The following is a 20,806-nucleotide window of genomic DNA, read 5'->3' as shown; positions in this document are numbered from 1 at the left end:
TTAGACCTTTGCCAAAAATAACCTTAACATAAACACAAGCAAGCTTAGGGTTGGTTTGGGATATTTTAAAAAAGTGTACTTTTTGACTTATTGGCTTATATAGGTTGGGTTTGGATTGGATTTGATGTGATGTGTTAAAGATGTGATGTGATTTAAATAAGATGATGTGACTTAAATAGGATAATGACTTTTTGACTTTTTGTATTATTTAGTAGATGCCAAACTTGGCCTTAGAAAGATATTCTATTAGTTTCTCACATGGAACCTCCGTGCTAATTTGAATTCATGACATCTAAGTCACAATAAAACAATCTTATCGTTAGATCAAGACCCACCCTTTTAAATGAGTTGGACGATAAAATTATTAATGACGCGTTTGAACAAACCATAAATTTTGTCCTTGTTAAGCATTTTTTTTTTTTTCTCTTTTCAAAATCGTATTCAATACATAAGATTCTTACCTCATTTGTTAATGAGGAGAATGATTGTTGTGAGTTGAACCCGAGCCCTAACTGAGAAAACAAATAGCTCATATTGTCACATCAAATTTTCAAAAATGTTGCCCACTAATCTAGAATTCTCAATAATTCACAATCTCAATATCTTCATTGCTCTGTTTCTTTCCCTGATTTGTTTTTCAACCTAACTAGTATCATACAAGGCAATTACGAGACTTTCTACACAAAAAACACATAGTACAGAAGACCAATTTACTGAAATTACAACCCTAGTCCTAAATCCTAGTGTAACCACAAAAAAAAAAAAAGAAGGAAAATAAACTACTAGATTTCTCCTCTTCGCCGCACTCTCTTCCTCTCCTTCACCGTCGCGTTAGATCGTGGATTAGGGCCTCCGCATCCAACCTTTCCAATCCAACTAAACCCTTTGTTTCCCATCATTAAGGACTCCATTGAGGGTCTAGATTCAGCACTAAACCCTTTGTTTCCCATCATTAAGGACTCCATTGAAGGTCTACATTCAGTACTAAACCCTTCGTTTCCCATCATTAAGGACTCCATTGAAGGTCTACATTCAGTACTACTCGGCTTGCCCGAAACAAAAATATCAGCAGTGCTCGGCTTTTTACATCTTTCCACAGCATTTTCAACATTGCTTGGCTTTTTACATCCTTGTGGAGTCCCGGGACCCATATTTCCAGCATTAGGTAGTTTAACTGACAATTTCCGTTTACGAGGGCGGGCGCTACGAGGCTTTACTGGAGGATTACACCGCGGGAATAGGGGAAAAACAGGAGTGGGAGAGGGAGAGACTGCCCTGATTCTCGAGTCCTTGCAATGTTGTTGATACGCTTTGGTAACGATATCTCTGAGCAACAATGCAGTCTTGTACTCGCGTGTTCTTCTAGAGTAGAAGACGAGGGCATTGTTGGCGAGCAAAAGGAGATCTCGGAAGAGCACCTTCACTGACACAATGGCGCAACTGGCAATCTTTGATCGTATGGTGTCCAAATCCACGTGCCGCCTTATAGTTTTCTTGTATCTTGCTCGCTTCTGTTATGCAAGATTTATAATGAGTTGATTTCAACAGATAATTACAGACTATGATGCACCGACACTCCAAAAGCAGTGTCTAGCAGTGTTGGACACGGGGACACGACAGTGACACATATTGCAAATTTTATTAATTTACTTTTAAGGACCACGGCAATGACACATCAAGGACACGCCAACTAGCTTTTTCCCCCTTCTTCTTTAGTTTTTTTTATAGATGTTAGATGTTGAATACTAATTTCTTTCTGCTTAAATTTAAATAAATAATAAATCATCCATAAACAAGACATAAAGAAAAAAGTTAACTTAAGAGTGGATTTATTTATTTATTTGTTTATTTCATGGCAAATTACACTAACCTCTCTTGAGTTTTGGAGAAAACACAGTAAGTCTTAAAGTTTGACATAATTACGTTGGACTCTCTTAAGGTTTTAATTCATGTAACAATTGGTCCCCTTTTCATCATAAATTCATTACTAGTATGAATGAAAAAAATTATGTCGTCATCTCTTTTACACTGAAATGCATATTTTACATTGTTTATATTTGCATTTTCATACCATCTGCATTAATTCCAATCTCTTTAACCTTACTAAAGGGACGTTAGTGTAATTATGTCAAACTCTAAGGTTGTATATTTTCTAAATCTCAAGGGAGGTCAGCACAATTTACCCATTTAATTTATATTTAATGTTTTAGTTAATTTTGATTTTTTTGATGTAATATTAATCTTTCATTAATTTATATTTAGTGTTAGTTTTAATTAATTTTGAATTTTTTTTATGTAATATTAATCTGCATAGCAAAAAAAATTATTTATTGTCATTGTTGTGTCCCCGCCGTATGCGGGTCCCCATTTTTTTTTTTTTTTTTGAAATCACCTTGTCCATGTTTGTGTCTGTGTCCCTATGTCAGTGCTTCTTAGATTACAAAGGTTGTTCAATTGACAATTTGAGGATACCTGGCTATCCAGCCGACGTCGAAAAACCAATGCAATCTCGTTCTCTGCAACAGAGTTAAAAATACCCATCAAATCATCATTTCCAGTCCCACACGAACCTCCATTGTGATCGTTTATACTGGATGATCTGACCGTTGGACCACAGTCGCCGGATGAATTTTCCTTACACGAGGAAGCAGTAATAACATTGGTCGAGCCCAAATTCTCGCTATCTCCAATGCTCGCTTCTTTGGGTTCCCTATTACAATCCTTCCTCTTTCTCTTCCCCCTCCTCTTTCGTAGAGTCCTGCCTCGTTCATTGCCAGTCTCGACCAATTTCTTAATGCTTGAACATTTTTCCGGCTCCAACGATTCGGAAATTTCTGGCTTTGTATCAATCTCCGCAGCTGATGCTGTTGCCAGAATCTGATGTTCGGGCAACCAGTTTGTACTGATATCTTGAGTGAAACTGCTGGCAGATAGTCCATCCTTGGAGATATCCTTTCCAGAAGATTCTACTCCCTCAGATTTCACAATGGGTATAGGAGAATCGGTTTGGCTGGAGCCTACATCAACGTGGCCGCAATCTCCTTTTTCAGCCTTAAGACTTTTGAGTTTTGATTCGAGAGATCTGAAACCACAAAAGGTTGAGTCAGCAGCAAAAACAATGGGGCAAAAATAATGCATGCCATAAGACTATACAAATTATATGGAATCTAAAAAGCAAATACACATGAGATTACACAGAAATGTCAATACGGAAATATTAAAAAACCCCGAGACACCACATGAATGAACCGTGCAAAATATATAGTCTTTTGTATTTATTAGGTCATATATGGGGATAAACAATTATAATATGTCATTAATATGAATATTGAATTCAAAGATAATAAAAAAGAATGTAATGAAAAATTAATTTTTAAAGTCTACATAGATTTATATTGTTTTTCTTTTATCACTGGATTTTAAGTTATTTTATTGAACTTGTAATGTGTTTCATGTGTGTTTAAAAGAATAAACATGTGTGCTTCCCAAGTATTTGAAGCATGTTGAGCCTAGAAAATATAAAAATAATTGGACATGTTTGGACATGTGTCCGAAATTCATGGAGAAGTGTTGGATGAGTGGAGCATCATGTCATGACATGCTGCAAGTGTCCGTGCTTCTTAGCATGGAATACTAGAAGGTACAGTAACAAATCTGTAGAACCTACATGCCATGGGTCATTGTCTACGTGAAAAATATAGCAATCCATGGCTGTATTTCATTTTCAACAGAAAGGACGGACCTCAAAACTACTCTGAGCATCATGTCACGACTTAAATTTACAATCCGATTTCTTTTTCTTTCTCCACCAAATTTTACCGATCTAAACCAGTTCTGAAGCACAATTTCAAGTGCTTTAAACTTTATAAGGGTAATCAACTTGCAAACTAAGGGCAATAGACAAAAGGTTGATGCATCAGAATTCCAATAATCCTTCCTAGGGAGGCAGCTTCGACATAAAACAATAATTAAATTATCAATTGGGTTCTTGATGCATTACAAATTCGATGAATAATTTACTAACCCAATTGAGTCTTCAGATTTCTCCAATTCCCGCCTCAATTCTGCTACTCGTCTCTTTCGTAACTCTTCAAACCAAGCTCTGTGCATTAAAAAAATCAAAGCACAAGAATGGGACATTTATCAGTGCAAGATTTGATAGTAAATATTGAAAATCCATAAGGTGAGAAAAAATATATTGCAACTTGTTAAATTTTCTGATGATATTAATGAGCATTTACTACATGAATAAGGTTCATGCAATTCCAAAGAGAGATGAACCTGAAACAGCTATCTAGATAACAGCAAAGAGAATTGTAAAATTTGGAAACCAGAAAAACCTTCATATCTGGCATTTCACATAGAAACCTCGTTGGTACCAATGAAATTTTTGTAGTGATCTCCATCCTGACAAATTGAGACGTGTACTGTTCTGAGTGATGTAATTGTTATTGGGTTCCACATACTCATAGCTAGCTAAATTGCTATGAGTCCAATGAGAAAAGAAGGGGGGAGGTGGCTGAATACATAAAATAAATTTTTTGTACATGAGCATACACCTCGATGTGGTTCTGAAGAAAGAGGGTCAAGCTTCCATCAAAGCATATTTCTAGATTTAGTGTCATAATGCAATATTAACTAGTGCATATATTATCTTAGTTACTTCTGATAGCAATATGAGTTTGACACTTGACGTGGTATGAAACTAACCTAGATAAAAAGACTTGGGTTGTGTTTCGATCTTGGATTTAGGTAGGGAAAGAAAATGGGAGAGAAATGTGTAATAAAACATTTCTCTCCTATTTTCCTTTTTCTTTGCAAATTCTCATCTAAATCCATGATTCAAACACAACCTTAGTTATGAAGAGCATGAAAAAAAAAAAAAAATTTAAAAAAATATGGAATTTCACATAGAACACATCTAGGTTGAAATTTTTGGAATAATTTTAACTCTTCTATTGTGTTTACTTTAGTTTATTATATTGTTGGACAGTAATTGTGTCATTAAATTAGGTTTAAATACTTTGGGGTAGCGTTGTAATTTCAATAATAACTGGACATAATTAGGAGTTATAGTTCATGGGTCATAAATTGGGTCAGGTAATGTTATTTGAATTTTATTTGGATACCTAGTTGATCAATATTCTTAAATTTTAAATTGGAATTTTAGTCATTATAGGAGTAAGAAAAGTCTAATAGTTTATAAATAGGTATGTAATATTTCTTTTCAAGATATTATGAGAATTCCATATTGTGTTTGTGTGAATTTTCCTAACCCTTGCGAGGGTTAATGAGCTCTTTCCTCATTCACAATCCTGAAAAAGTGCACTTTTCAACCTCAAAACCCTATCCAATCAAAGCTTAAATCAACCCTAATTCATTCTCCTACGTATTGGTCTTCATTTAGCCATTAAAACCCTAATGTACTCAATGTTTAGGCCCTATAGTTTCTTCATGAAAATCTAGCAAACTGTCACTTGTAAATTAAAACCAACTATGACACCTATTCATCTCAAACCTTTAGAACCTTAATCCTACAAGCTTTCCATAACCAAAACACACCATAACGCTTATTGTATCTGGCAAACTGCCACTTTTAAAATCAAACCAAATATCAGACAATTTCATCTCAAACCCTAGAAACTTTTTTTCTCCTTCTCAGAACCCTAACCCTAGAAACTTTTCATAATCAAAACACACCACAATTCCAAAAAAAAAAAAAAAACACGCCACAATTCCAATTTTAGGCAAAAATATAAAGCTGTCCTGCATCACTTAACAAACTGAGGTGGGCACACTACTTGGAGCAAATTCTTCCCCTGATCATACTTCATGCCACACCTCGATTCATCAAGCATTGTAACACCTTTTTTGGTTCCTAGTAACATTGAAGCAGTGTTTTACATATTATGTATCCACTATTAATCCTCAAGTCACATGCACTATAGGCATGTTGAAGTACCACTACCATCAAAGCCAGCCCATTTAATAAGAAAATATTTTACTAGTAAAGAATATCCAAAGTTCACATGCACAATGAGGCTTCCAGTCACTTAAAAAGATGATGATATGAACTGCCATAATTAAGTCCCCTGTTGAAATTAATTCAATTAGACAAAAAAAATGGTACTCACGTGCAGCCAGAATACCGTTGTTGCAGGTCCGCGTACTTGGCTTTACATGCCTGCAATACAATACACAAACGGTTTTTGTCACTTTAAATGAAAAAACAAATTGAAATAAAAATTTGATCAACCATAACCTTCATTTACTGCATATCAATGAAAAACTCTTAATTAAATGGTCACAGCAGGGAAGGGACCCGAGCATATATAAATTACAGTGTGACAGAACTCTCACAGAGAGATAGAGGTGTATTAGTATTTCAAGAAAAGAAGGTATCATGTGATGTGCAACATTTAAAAACAATAACCACGGGGATCTAGAATCGGGATGGTTTGGTTACATTGCCTATGGCAATGCATTAAAAAAGAACAAAAAAAAGGATGAGGAAGAAGAGGGAGTATGCCAAAGAAGAAGGGCATGAAATGATTGCTACATACACCTACTCTTAACCAGGTCTAGAGAACTTAAAAAAGATACAATTAGTTAAGCTGCCACTAAAATAAAATAGGGGTTTTAAGAGTTAAAGTTATTAAGGACAGATGCTATTCATGAAGTAAAACTAATTTAAAATAATATGGAATTTGCAACATTATTTGTTTAAAAAAAAAAAAATTAGAAATAAGCAAGCACGATTAGAAAGAAATTTGCAATCCTAATAACAACCATGCGCATGAAGATTACTGAAGTAGCATTGTCATGCTTTGGAGGAAAACCAAGGAAGAAGCTAGATCAAGAAACAAATGTGTAAAAATTAAGAATATATAGTCATCAGGGAACTGCTGTATGGTTCCCGACAAAAATAAATAAATAAAATTCTTCAAAACAAATTTGTGAATTTGCTTATAATAATGTAGTTACAATTTACGGCTAATATTTTGGGTTTATATTATTAGATTTTGATGATTGCTCACCACTTAAACGAATAGTTTCGATTTTTAACTGTCCAAATCTTGAGACAAAGAGGACCTATAAAGCATTGACACTTCAAAATGGCTGTCATGACCATGTTGGACACATATGGGCCATTGACGCATTGGGGACTGTAAAAAAATGATGTATTATTGATTGATATTTGATAGATAGATTACAAGATGATGATTCCTATATATAGAAGAGGGTGAGTGTGTAGTAGGTAAGGAGTAGGTGAAGTGGAGGTGGTAGTGGTGTAGTGGGTTAGGTTTAGTGGAGTAGGTGAGGTGGTAGTGGTGTAGTGGGTTAGGTTTAGTGGAGTAGGTGAGGTGGTAGTGGTGTAGTGGGTTAGGTTTAGTGGAGTAGGTTTAAGTGGGTGAAGTAGGTGGAGAGTAGGTGGATTTTAACAGCCCCCCGCAAACTCAAGGGGGATAGGAACTAACCAACTTGAGTTTGGAGAGTGTAACAAAACAAGAAAATACATAAAAATAAAAGAGGATAGGTGACACTGTATGGTCGTGTCAGACCATTGGTGAAGACACTGGATGGTTGTGTCATAACGTTGTAGAGGACACTGTATGGGGGTGTCATAACGTTGTAGAGGACACTGTATGGTGGTGTCATAACGGTGTAGAGGACACTGGATGGCGGTGTCAGACCGATGTAGAAGACAGTTTATGGGGTCATGTCGGACCGTTGTAGCAGACACTGTGTGGTCGTGTCAGACCGATGTAGAAGACAGTTTATGGGGTCATGTCGGACCGATGTAGAAGACAGTTTACGGGGTCATGTCGGACCGTTGTAACAGACACTGTTGTGACAGTTGTTGTGACAGTTTACGGAGTCTTGCTGGACCCTTGTAGAAACTAACCGGAATCAATGTCGGGACAGTTTACAGAGTCTTGTCGGACCCATAAAGGAGCTAACCGGAATCAATGTCGGGACAGTTTACAGAGTCTTGTCGGACCCTTGTAGAAACTAACCGGAATCAATGTCGGGACAGTTTACAGAGTCTTGTCGGACCCTTGTAAAAACTAACCGGAATCTATGTCGGGACAGTTTACAGAGTCTTGTCGGACCCCTAAAAAGTCGCACCCTCAAAAGGTGTGCCCAATCTTTCAAAAGGCGTGCCATCAAAAGGCGTGCCCAATTCATCAAAAGGCGTGCCATTAAAAGGCGTGCCATCAAAAGGCGTGTCCACTTTGTCAAAAGATGTGCCATGAAAAGGCGTGCCAGTTTGTCGGGCGGCAAGAGGCGCGCGATACGCGTGGCTGCCTCGGCTATTTAACCAAGACGAAGGCTGAGGCTGAGGCATACCATTCTGAAACCTCTGAAACCAACCCTTCGCTGAAAAAACTCTGCCTCTACGGAGAGAGAAACTGTGGAACACTTTGTTGCCATTCTGTCACCAACCCTTCCGAAGATTACTAGTCTGAAATTGCTATTTCGCTGAAACACTTAGCAACCCAAAAACATGGCCTCTTCTTCCCGTCCAGCTACCCAGAACCTGCTCACGCTCTTTCCAGAACTGAACGAGCCCACAAGAGAAATAACTGGTGCGGTGGCCAGTGAACCTCAACCAAACACCTCTGGTTTTGCTCCATTGAACTTTCCGATGCGGTCGGTGGAGCAAAAAATGGCGGTGCAAACTGATATTGAGGCTAATCAGTATACTCTGAAGTCATGCGTGGAAACCATGACGGCGGTCACAAATTTGTCGAACCGGCTGCAGAGTAGGACAAATGAGGTGCAACATTTAAATTCCCAGCTGGCTCTGCTCCAACGCATGTATAAGGATGCGCGAGCAGAGATCAGTGTGCTAAAGGCAGAAAATAAGGAACTGAAGCGGAAGGCCACCGTGATGTTCCGATTTGGAGGGCCGCCATATGCTGCAGTGGAGGAGCAGGGAGTAGTGATCATGCCCAGTGGAGTGGGAAATATGGAGACAACACCGGCAAGGGCTGCCCAGGACGGAGGCAAGAAGAAGAGACCTGCAGTAGAGTAGAGGAGAAAAAATTCCGCCTGTGGATGAGGTTGTTGTTGTTGTTGTTTTTTTTTTTTTTTTTTTTTTTTTTTTTTTTTTTTGTGTAAAATGGTGATCGGAGTTGATCCTGATATGAATAAAATGAGTCTATTGTGCAAGTTCGTCGTCTGCCTGTTTGTTTTTTTTTTTTTTTTTTTTTTTGTTTAATAATAATAATAATAATAATAAGAGAGGACAAGCTCACATGGGTGGAACCAGCAGAGGGGTTTGATGTTATGAGTGATTATTTTAATATATATATATATATAATAAAATAAAAGAAAAGATGGGTATAAAGAAAGTGGGGGATATGGGCGGTGGATGTGTGATAATGGTTTTGGATGGAGAATGGAAAAGAGGATAGAATAATAAGGAGAAAAGGGAATGGGAAGATTAAAATAAAAAGAAAGGAAAGAGAGTGATACTGTGAGAGAGAGAGAATTCATCCGATGCATAGTTCTCCCCACACGCCCCACACAAGGTCTCTCCATGCTCATCTTCATCTTCCTCATCCAAACCCTCCTCTTCATCTTTCGTCTGTGGCTTTGAAAACTTTGTTTGAGATTCGGATCCCCGCACTTTAGAGTTTGACTTGGATTTGTTGCTACTATGATTTGAGACTGAAGATTTCTCCTTCTGTTGTTTCTTTGCAGCACCAGTAACAACTTCAAATATTGTAGGAAGATCATTTATCATATTGAAAAGTCGCTTCCTGTCAGCTTTATCAAATCCGAATCTAGCACCAAAATAGAAGGCGACAGAAAGTAACCATGCATCACTGTGGACAGCAACAAGGGATAACCAATCCTTTTCCTGCATCCCATCTCGGGCAAAGTTAATACCCAATGCAGGCTCTGGGAGTTCTGGAGGCACTTCTTCAGCAGGTAAATTGACCTCCCATTGCTCACTTGGAAATCCATACAAGCACAGGTTTTCCTTCTCAGGATCACACTGCTGATAAAACTCTTCAACATCTGTGGTGAGAGCTTTGATCATGCCGGCTCGTCGACCTTTGAAATCCCTAAAAACCTCTTCGACAGTGCGAGGATTGTACTGAGCTCCTCCGTCCATTAGAAGCAGAGAGAAAGTGATAAAGAATAGGGTTTCTGGTGTTTGGTTTGGTGATGTTGTTGAAAAACTCCCGCGGGCAGCGAAGGCAAGGTTGCCGGCCGGCTGCCCGCCGGAAAGAAAGGAGTATATGCCTAAATCTTATCGCTCTGATACCATGTAAAAAAATGATGTATTATTGATTGATATTTGATAGATAGATTACAAGATGATGATTCCTATATATAGAAGAGGGTGAGTGTGTAGTAGGTAAGGAGTAGGTGAAGTGGAGGTGGTAGTGGTGTAGTGGGTTAGGTTTAGTGGAGTAGGTGAGGTGGTAGTGGTGTAGTGGGTTAGGTTTAGTGGAGTAGGTGAGGTGGTAGTGGTGTAGTGGGTTAGGTTTAGTGGAGTAGGTTTAAGTGGGTGAAGTAGGTGGAGAGTAGGTGGATTTTAACAGGGACAAGCATGTCCAAGTGTCACTTTTTTAAAATTATTATAGTATTAAATTTTTTTTTGCAAGACACTTTGGGAATAATTCACGGACACGTGTCTTGTGTGTGGACACACCTCAGAATACCATTGTAAGTTCCTTTTTTATAAGTTTAGAAAGTTGATTTGAGGTCAAAGAAAAATATATGAAAAGAAAGAGGAAGGAAAGTGAAATAACATAAAAATACACCCACATATATTGATGCAATGATGCCTCTTATATCTTTGTGTCCTAAATTTATGCTCATATACATAGCAAATATATATTTATAAATTTTGTCATATCCCTACAGTATCTGTATCCTAATTTTTTTCAAAACTGTCTTGTCCCGTGTTCTTGTCCATACTTCTAAGTACTCAACTTTTTACTGATGACTAAACAAGCTTAGCGTAATTTGAATTAACAAATTATCTTTAAATATTATTTCTTCAACTTAAATCCTTGGCACTAATTATTCCACAATAGAGTGTTCACTTTCATCAAATAGCTAGCATCTTCGGTTGATTATCAATCAGAAGCAATCTCTGCACAAAGAAATCCACAATAACCAAACAAATTTTGGTCTCAAGTCACTTAACAAAATCTCAGCTCCAATGGAGCTCAAGTATATAAGTGTATTAAGCACTAAAAGGCCCTCAACTTTCTAGAAAGAAACAATCAAAATTAATATCATGAGAGAATACAACCCGATGCAATATGCCATAGAAAACCTCAAAGTCTACAAGGTGTCCACTCATGTGAGGGAAAGATCATGGATATAGCATAAAAAAAAATACTACATATGAGCATGAGAAAAATAATATCTCGCTAGGAATGGCAACTGGGGCAATATTCTTAGTCCCTAACGGGACAGGTTCCCCATCAATTTTGGCTTTGGTAAAAATTTAAACTAGTTTTTAGTGACTAAATTTATAGTTATCATACACACGTGCTAATTTGAAGCTGCATGTAAACTACACACTTTGCACAAACATCAAACAAGCCAAGAGATTTTCTTTTATAGTTGGTTGAATTCCTCATAACTTTTGTGTATAATTGATGCGGGTTTCAAATCTTTACTTGTCATTAAAATTAAAATAAAAATAAAAAGATAAAACTTGTTTTTATAGAGTGTGGGGGATGACTTAAGGCTCAACATCTAAGTGATGTGAGATTCATTAACAACATCATTTTGTTTGCTAAGTATATATTGTTCTTGTGCATAATTGGTGTTTGAAGATATAATGTTTTTTGAAGGATGCATGTAATTTTATTAACTAGGGACAAGAGCGGGGATATAAGGTAGGGGAGACCCATACCATTCCCATACCAAAATCAATCAAGGATGCAACATTAAATACCCTCAGGTGTCCTACAGGTGGAAACTAGGCAAGAACCGGTTCTATAGTGGCGGGGTGGGTTGGGACTCCACCGGCACAAGATATATTGCCATCCTTATAGCTCAAGCTATAATTGCCACCAAAATGCATGGACCCTAAAATTACAAAAAATTATTAGGTGAGAGCAATTAGGGGTGTACATGGGTTGGTTGGGTCAGTTTTGGGAGAAATCATCTACCGAACCACTTTGGGCAAATTGAGAATTTTTCAACCCGTTGCCACATCACACATCCTCAAAATTGGCAAATTGGTTGAATAGAAACCAAAGGTTTGAGCAGGTTAGAAATACAAAATGGGAAGAATATTAGTGCAGATACAATTTCATTTATTATCAATTTTACAGAAAAAATTTATCATTTGGAACACAAAACCTACTAATTAATCGAATGGATGATGTTAATCAAAACCATATTTCAAAAATTAATATACAAAACCATCAAATTAGAAAAATAAGATATGGATGAAAATGAGGTACGGGTATAATCCAATTAATGGTATTAAAGTAAAGATTGTGTAAGCAAATGTAAGGTCGCTTTGGGTATACACATAGGCGGGTTGGGTTGGTTTGTGAGTAAGTTGACAAATTTTAATCTGCAATCTAACTTACTTGTCAATTTCTATCATCTAACTCACTCACCTTCTCAAACCACATGGGTTCGTGGTTTGGCGGTTTTTTGCACACTTCTAGGAGCAATACTTCATACCATTTATCAATTGAAACATCTCATGTTGTCATCTAAAACACCAATGCAAAACTAATATACCCTACTATCGAGACCAATAACTATCTAATTAAAGCACCATATAAATTTGTTATAAGAGCACAAAATAATTTCTCGCATGTTAACTTACGTGATTCAAAATTAATTCAATAGTCAACACGCACTTAATATATAGAGAAAAATCAACTTTACCCCTTGTGATTTCGATAATTTGCACTTCACCCCTCTTACTTCAATAATAGATAGAAAGTCCTTATGATTTTGGATTAAAATGCAATGTTAACACCATTAATGACAAACAATAAATGACCAAACTATCCTTCTATTTCGACCTATTTGATTTACTCTTTCTTTGCTAAGTTTTCGCTTAATTTCAAACTTGAGCAAATATTAGCTCGATTAAGCTTAAATTTAAGTAAAATACTAAGCTAATATAAAATTTTATTTTTATAATAACGTGTATAATTAACTAAAATACAATAATTACTAAATAGATATTAATTATATGTATAATTATGTTGATAATATTGTGTATTTAACATTTTTGGATGAAAAAAGATGAAGAAAGGGTTTTGGAAATTTTTGACTTTGTTGGAAGGCGCACGGTGATCACTTTATGTTAGCTTTGATGGATTTTTTAACAAAATGGAACAAAGTGCTAAAAGTCATAACCAATTTGCTTATTATTGAAGTACAAATGACTTAAATCACAATGGGTAAAGTAAATTTTGATAATAAAAAAGTCTTACCCAGAATTGGGTACTAGAAAATTGACCCATAAAATAAATGGAGGGTTTAGATTCAAATGGTGTATTGTAAATCCATGTATAGATTATGGTCTTGACCACACATTCATAATTCTAGGTATAAATTTGGGCACTCAGGGCAGAAGTCCATTTCTGAAACTTAAATCTTGTTTTGACCAAAAGGGCATTATTTGTCCACAAGGACACCTATATGTTCAAAGCTTACCTATCTGTCTATCTGTTTAAATGTCACTTAACCATACACATGTCATTTATATATGCAACTATCTATTCAATTGTCTTACTATATGTACTTACTGTGAGAATATTAGATTTTATGTATATATGGAAATATATATTTTTTGTATATATTAGAGATTGAGTGAATAATTCATGTTTTATTTTTTGTTCTAGGGTTAGATTGTTATATAAACCAATGTATTCTTGTATTACAAACAATTTGAATATACAAATTATTATTCAGAAATCTTACATGGTATTAGAGCTCTCTGTGAGCCTAAACCCTAAAAGCTGTCTTTGAGTCGTGACTCTCTCTGCGTGCATTCGGTTCAATCGAAGTCACGAGTGCCTCTTGCATCTTCTCATGCTTCTCATCTGCTTCGTGCTTTGTGTCTCCTTTGGAATCACGATCATGAATTTTGGTCATTCTCTCTCCAGCATCGCAACTTCTCCCTTTCTCTGGTTCGAAGAATCTCTACACGATTCTTGCGATCCAATTGGTTCGAAATCGCAAACCCTAGCTTCGCGATTATCTCTAGTTCGCAAAGCTCTAAGGCATGACATCTCTTCTTTCCTCTCTTACTCGCGATTGCTTTGGTCTTCTCTGGTTGGTGACTTTTCTCTCTTTGGATTCATGTTCTGCTCTTGGTTACTGTGTTTTATTATATATTTTGCTTGAAGCTCCATATCTCTGGATATTACATTTTGCTCACAGAAATTTCTAAATATTCTGATTTAATCCCATATATTACAATGTCGGACACTAAAATTCAAGCCATTAAATGCAAATTCACTGGTGGTAATTATGTTTATTGGGCTAATGTTATGAAGAATTTTCTCCTTGGTAAAAAAAAAATGAATTTATGTTTCTAGTTCTATTTCTCGTCCATCGGACCCCAAAAAAAAAGGATATCTGACTTCCTGTGATACTTGCGATTGTGATAATGCTTAAGTTTTGACCTAGTTTCATAATTTTGTGGATGACCGTATTAGAATAATGTTTTCCAAATACAATACTGCCAAGGAGGTGTGAGACTATTTATTGGGTATGTATCAGCAGTCCAACTTTACCAAGCGGTATGAGTTGGAAACAGCTATTCAAAGTGCTTGCCAACGGGATCAATCTATTCAGGACTTTTACATTGAAATGACAGGTTTCTGAGATCAGTTGGCTCTCATGGAAACATCTAGCCTCAAGGCACTAAAAGCTCATGTTGAGTTTTGGTAACAAGGTCATTTAGTGCAGTTCTTAATGGCTCTCTCTCCTCAGTATGAGGCTATCCCTGGTGGCATCCTTCATCAGTCTCCTCTTTCATCCGTGGATGCTATTGTTCGTGAGTTCCTCTCCGAGGAAACTCGTCTTAAGACGGCCAGTCAGACTCTATCTCCATCTGTCTTCTTGGCTCCTACTCAGCCTCCTCTATTGTCGACCCCACCACTTTATCAGCTTCAGGCCAATGTGAAGCCCAAGAAAGGGCCACTAGTCTCTGATGAGTGTATTTTTTGTCATCAGAAGAGCCATTGGAAGTACAATTGTCCCAAGAAGAGACGTCAGTCTACTCAGTCTTCTCAACCGCCTCAGACACAGTTCCGAGGCCCTGCTTCGAGTACTTTTCGACCTCCTGCTACTTATACTGCATCTGCTCCGGCTTTTGATCCTAACTTGGCTTCCTTAAGTACCCAGATTGCTCAGCTTCAGCATCTTTGGTCCACCTCCCAGCCATCCCCATCTGCCTCTGCTCTCACCTCTCTTCATTCAAGTTTGTTTGGATCCTCTTCAGGTATCTCATCTTCTGTTTGGCTTTTTGACTCCAGTGCCTCTCATTACATGACTCCTTACCTTTCCTTCAAAACTATATCCCCTTCCCTCTTCTATTACTGTTAATATTGCTAATGGGTCTGGTATGCCTATTCTATCTACAGGGTTTGTCTTCCCCTCTATCATGTCTGTTGTTTCTATTCTCTTTGTTCTTTATGTTCCTCAGCTATCTGTCAATTTATTATTTATCAGTCAACTTGATACTTTGGGTTTTGATGTTATATTTTCCTTTTCTATTTGTTATGTGTAGGAACGGGCGTTCAAGAAGCAGATTGGGACCGACCATAGAGTTCGAGATCTTTATGTGGTAGAAAGCTTGCATCTTTCTCTATCCACCTCTCCAGTTTCCTTTTCCTCATTTCAATTAGATTCTCAGTTGAGTCAGTTTTAATTATGGCATTCTTGCCTAGGTCATTTGTCTGTTGATTGTTTACGATCTTCAGCTCAGTCAGAGTTATTAGATAAAGTTTATCCTAGTTAAATTGATGAATGTCGGGGTGTAAACTTGTTAAAATGTCAGCTTTACCATTTAATAAAAGTACTTCTGTTTCTGTTTCTCCATTTTCTCTTGTGCATATTGATGTCTAGCAACCCTCTCATGTTCTCGCCAAAGTGGGTTCCGCATACTATGTGTCATTTGTTGATGATTGCACCCATTATACTTGGGTTTATCTTATGACTCATAAATCTGACTTCTACCAAATATATCGTATATTTCAGTCTATGATCACTACACAATTTGGGGCTACCATTAAACTATTACGATCTAACTTAGGTGGAAAATATTTTAAAACTGAGTTCTGTGAGTATTTAACTAATTTGGGTACCATTCACCAACCCTTCTGTACTGATACACCCGCCCAAAATAGTCGCGCTGAGCATAAACACCGTCATCTCCTTGAAACAGTTAGGTCTCTCCTCTCTGCCTCTATTTCGGCTCCTTTTTGGGGTGAAGCAATTCTCAATGCTGCTTTTTTTCTAAACCGTATGCCTACTCCCCTACTCTCTGGTCGTTCTCCTTATGAGGCTCTGTTCTTTCAACTTCCTAATTACTCCCTCTTGCATGTTTTTAGGTTTGCTTGTTTTGTCCTTCTTTCCCGTAAAGATAAGACCAAACTTAGTGCCTGGTCTATTCTGTGTCTTTTTAGGCTACAGTCTTACCCAGAAAGGCTATCGTTGTTAGGACCCTGTTTCTCGTCATTCTTATGTCTCCCGCCATGTTACCTTTCTCAAACGTCTGTCTTACTTTCAACTCCTCCCTATCAATGCTCCAGTTTCCAAAGAGGATTTGGTTCATATTGATCAATTTCCTTCTAAAGTCCCTTCGGATAAGTACATCTCTACTGTTTCCCATGAGCTTGTTCCCTCTACCACTCCTAGCCAAGTCCCTCTCCACTGACCCCCATGAGTCTGCTCCCTTTTTTCTTCCTCCGCTTTCTCTTTCCCCTTCCCCTTCGCCCCTAGCTCCATCTCCGCCTCCTCCTCCGCTATTCCCTCCACCAGTTGTCTCTGCCCCTACTGCCGATCATCCTGCCTCTGACAACTCTGATCTTGTCAACCGTAAGTATCCCCTTCGCATTCGTAAACAAGCAGACAAACTTGGTTTTGCTAAAACATGTTTTTTTTCCTTCATATTGCACCTTTTTATCTGTTATTCACTCTTTTCCACAATCTCAGTCTTACAAGTAAGCCTATTAGGATCCTAATTGGATTAGAGATATGGAGGATGAGTTGTCTGCCTTGCAGAATACTACTACTTGGGAGCTGGTTCCTTTGCCTGCTGGCAAGAATCTGATTGATTACAAATGGGTCTAGAAAGTCAAGACTTAGTCTAATGGTTCTCTTAAACGCTACATAGTTCGCCTGGTTATAAAAGTTTTCTCACAAGAGTATGATATTAATTATGAGGAGACATTTGCCCCTGTTGCCAAAATGACTACTGTCCGTACTTTGATCTATGTTGTTGTTGTTCATCCTCCCCCTGGCCTTCCTCATTCCTCTAGACAGGTTTGTCATCTTCGACTTACTCTGTATGGTTTGAAACAATTTCCCCGTGCTTGATATGATCGTTTTCAAACAGTTGTTACTGAGCTTGGGTTTCATCCTTGTGCCTATGACTCCGGTTTGTTTCTCCTTCACACATCTACTAGTTTTGTTGCCTTATTACTATATGTAGATGATATGATCATCATTAGCTCTGCATGTTCTGCTATCTCTGAGGTCAAGCAACATCTTTTTCACACCTTTAAAATGAAGAATCTAGGCCCATTGTAGTATTTTCTTGCTATTGAGGTCTCTTCTTCTCCCAAGGGCTACTTTTTATCTCAAGCCAAGTATGCCAATGAGGTTATTCATTGGACTGGTCTTACTGACACTAAGATTTCTGTTACCCCCATTGAACTTAATGTAAAGCTCAACGCTACTGATGGTGTTCCTCTAGATGAACCTACTTTATATCGAGAACTTGTGGGTTGCTTAGTCTATTTGACGGTTACTCGTATTGATCTTGCCTATGTTGTTCATGTGGTTAACCAGTTTGTTTCTGCTCCTCGTTCTACACATTGGATTACTTTGGTTCAAATTATTCGCTATCTTTAGGGTACTATATTTCAAGGTTTACAGTTGTCTTCTACTTCCTCGTTAGACTTGGTGACTTATGCTGATTCTAATTGGGTTTGTAATGTCGCTCATCACAAGTCCACGCCTGGTTTTTGTACGTTTCTTGACGATTCCTTGATCTCTTGGAAAAGTAAAAAACAAACTATTATTGCTCGCACTAGTGCCAAAGCTGAGTACCGTGCTATGACTCAGGCTACTACTGAGATTGTTTGGCTTTGTTGTCTTTTATCTGATTTGGGTGCACATCAGTCTTCTCCAACCTCTCTCTATTGCAACAACCGCAGTGTTATTCAGATTGCCTATAACACGGTCTTTCATGCGCAGACGAAGTATATTGAGATTGATTGTCACTTTGTAAGTTAGCATCTGCAATCTAGTTCTATTTCACATCCTTTCGTCTCTTCGACTCTGTAACTTGCTGACTTCTTCACCAAGACTCACACCACTGTTCGATTTCAGTTTTTTCTTGGCAAACTCTCAGTGTTTTCTGCTAAAACACCTGTTTGAGCGAGGGTTGGTTAAATTGTTATATAAAACAATGTATTTTTGTATTAAAACAATTTGAATATACAGATTATTATTCAGAAATTTTACACATACACGTGTCACCTATATGCGCATCTATCTATTCAAATTTCCCATTAACTATACACGTGTCACCTATCTATTCAACATCACCTATCTGTCTGTGAGAATAATATTATGTGAAAAACAATATTCACATAATATATATTATACTAATATTATTCTCACACTGCCCACCTCACTGCCATTAATTGCCGCTACCGGCCGCCAGTGATTTTCCAGCACTAAAAAATTCTTCGTCAACTTTTAGTGTTCTTATCACTAAAAAAATATTAAACCTTGAACTAAATAACATATGTCTCCATAAGAATAGATTTTGCACCAATTAAACCTATAAATTTTGGGGATGTAGTGTGATTGTTTGCTAATGTATATTATTTTCTCCCTAAAACAAATGTTCTCAAACCCTTGACACACTTGGTTGACAAGTAACTTACGTACCCACCTGAAATATAAAACTAGTGGCGTATATAGTTTATAATTTGCATTTAAGGTGACTAATATTTATACACCTAAGGACCCAATCAAGTTTGTGCTAGTCAATATATATGTATATATTTTTTGTCATGTAGCACATGACACGTGTGAAATGCAATAATAATTTTAATTTTCCTTTTTTTTATAATCATTTTATCTCTTAACATTTATACTCACTATGACCCCACAAAATCGTAGTTCCATGATATCATATCATACAATTACTTTCCAACCGCAGCAAATCAAATTAAGCATAACAAAACAGAAAAACAATACATTGTTTTTAGAATTTTTTTTTTTAAATACTAAAAAAATTTTTTAAAATAAAAATAAAAATGGTGACTTGTTTGAAAATTTCATTATTCTTCCTTAAAACACGAAAAACACAAATAAACAAATCCAATGAACCAATAAATTCATGTGTAAATATATATAAATATATAATTAAATCAAATAAAATTGAACCTCGGGTGTGAAGCTGTAAGGATAAATGGTTCGGGCTCGGAGCTCCGAAGCAACGGCATCCCAGGCTTGGGTCCCGTGGCGGAGAACGGCGCCGCCGAGGATGAGCTCCTCCCACGTCCCCCACCTCCCGCTCCCTCTCCCCCTCCGTGCCAGTACTACCATCCTCCAACCTCCACGTGTACGGCCACGATCACGTTAGCAGACTCAAAAATGTTTTTTTTAAAAAAAACCCTGTTTGGTTGCAGAGAAAAGAACAAAAAAGCCCAGAAACCCAGAAATTAAAGGTAGAAATGGGGTGTTTTGGAGGTATTGGGGATGTGGATAGGAGAGAGAAAGGTGGTATTGAGGGTGGTTTTGTTTTGGGATTTTATATTTAAATAATAATTATTATTTTTATAAAAAAAAACCCAGTTTGGTCGCAGAGAAAATTACCAGAGAAGAACAGAAAGCCTAGAAATTAAAGGTGGAAATGGGTCGAATGGCGGCTCAGGAGATGTGAGTAGAGAGAGAAGGGTTGTATTGGAATAAAAAAGGTGGTATTGAGGGTGGTTTTGGGTTTTTATTTTTTCCTTTTTTTTTTTTTGAAAATGATATATAAGGTATGCGTGAGAAAAGGGGTTGACAGATTCTATTAACTAGTCAGGTCGTTGTAAAAATCAAAGATGGAGGAGGAGAAGAAGAACAAGTGTGATTGATGATGGGTATGGAGAGAGAGAGAGAGAGAGAGAGAGAGAGAGAGAGAAACATGAGCGATGTTGAAAGACAGAGACACACATTTGGGATTTGATTTTCCTGGAAAAGCTCTATTTGTTTCTCGCTCTACCTGTTTGTTTATCTTCGCAACGCTAATTGCCTTTTTGTGACCTTTTTTATTTGCACATTTACCCCATTTTAGATATTAATAATTGAAAAACTAAAAAGAAAAATACCTATGATCTCAAATAATTTATTTAATTTTTTTATTAATTATGTATTTGATTAGGAGATTTGAAAATAAAGAAAGAAAAAGTATGTGAAATTAGATAAAATATAGACATATTTTATTCACATTTCACTTACCTTTTCTCTTTACCCTCCTAAATCTCTCAACCAAACTCAATATAAATATCTCACATGAATATGGGATCCACATAAATTCGCATGTGTGTGGATCTCACAT

At 37.1% G+C, this 20,806-nt stretch overlaps 1 protein-coding gene and 1 pseudogene across 2 annotated transcripts; both read right to left on the bottom strand.

The window, feature by feature from the left end:
* Positions 1-547: 547 nt before the first annotated feature.
* On the bottom strand, positions 548-20,489 carry BRD4 (bromodomain 4). The gene is made up of 5 exons (XM_028240541.2): positions 19,648-20,489; positions 6,135-6,184; positions 4,025-4,102; positions 2,473-3,082; positions 548-1,511 (listed from the first exon to the last, which is right to left on the bottom strand). The coding sequence occupies exons 1-5, from the start codon at positions 19,807-19,809 to the stop codon at positions 783-785; spliced, it is 1,629 nt and encodes a 542-aa protein (XP_028096342.2). The 5' UTR covers positions 19,810-20,489; the 3' UTR covers positions 548-782.
* Positions 9,170-10,501, bottom strand: LOC145798821 (PHD finger protein ALFIN-LIKE 4 pseudogene; annotated as a pseudogene). Its single transcript, XR_014340517.1, has one exon. The product of XR_014340517.1 is annotated as a PHD finger protein ALFIN-LIKE 4 pseudogene (transcript).
* Positions 20,490-20,806: the final 317 nt, after the last annotated feature.

The sequence above is a fragment of the Camellia sinensis genome, chromosome 9 (assembly GCF_055761805.1).
Source record: "Camellia sinensis isolate YWXY chromosome 9, ASM5576180v1, whole genome shotgun sequence".
Classification (NCBI taxonomy): domain Eukaryota; kingdom Viridiplantae; phylum Streptophyta; class Magnoliopsida; order Ericales; family Theaceae; genus Camellia; species Camellia sinensis.
Note: the sequence above shows the minus strand (reverse complement) of the source record. Positions and strands in the feature narration are given on the sequence as shown.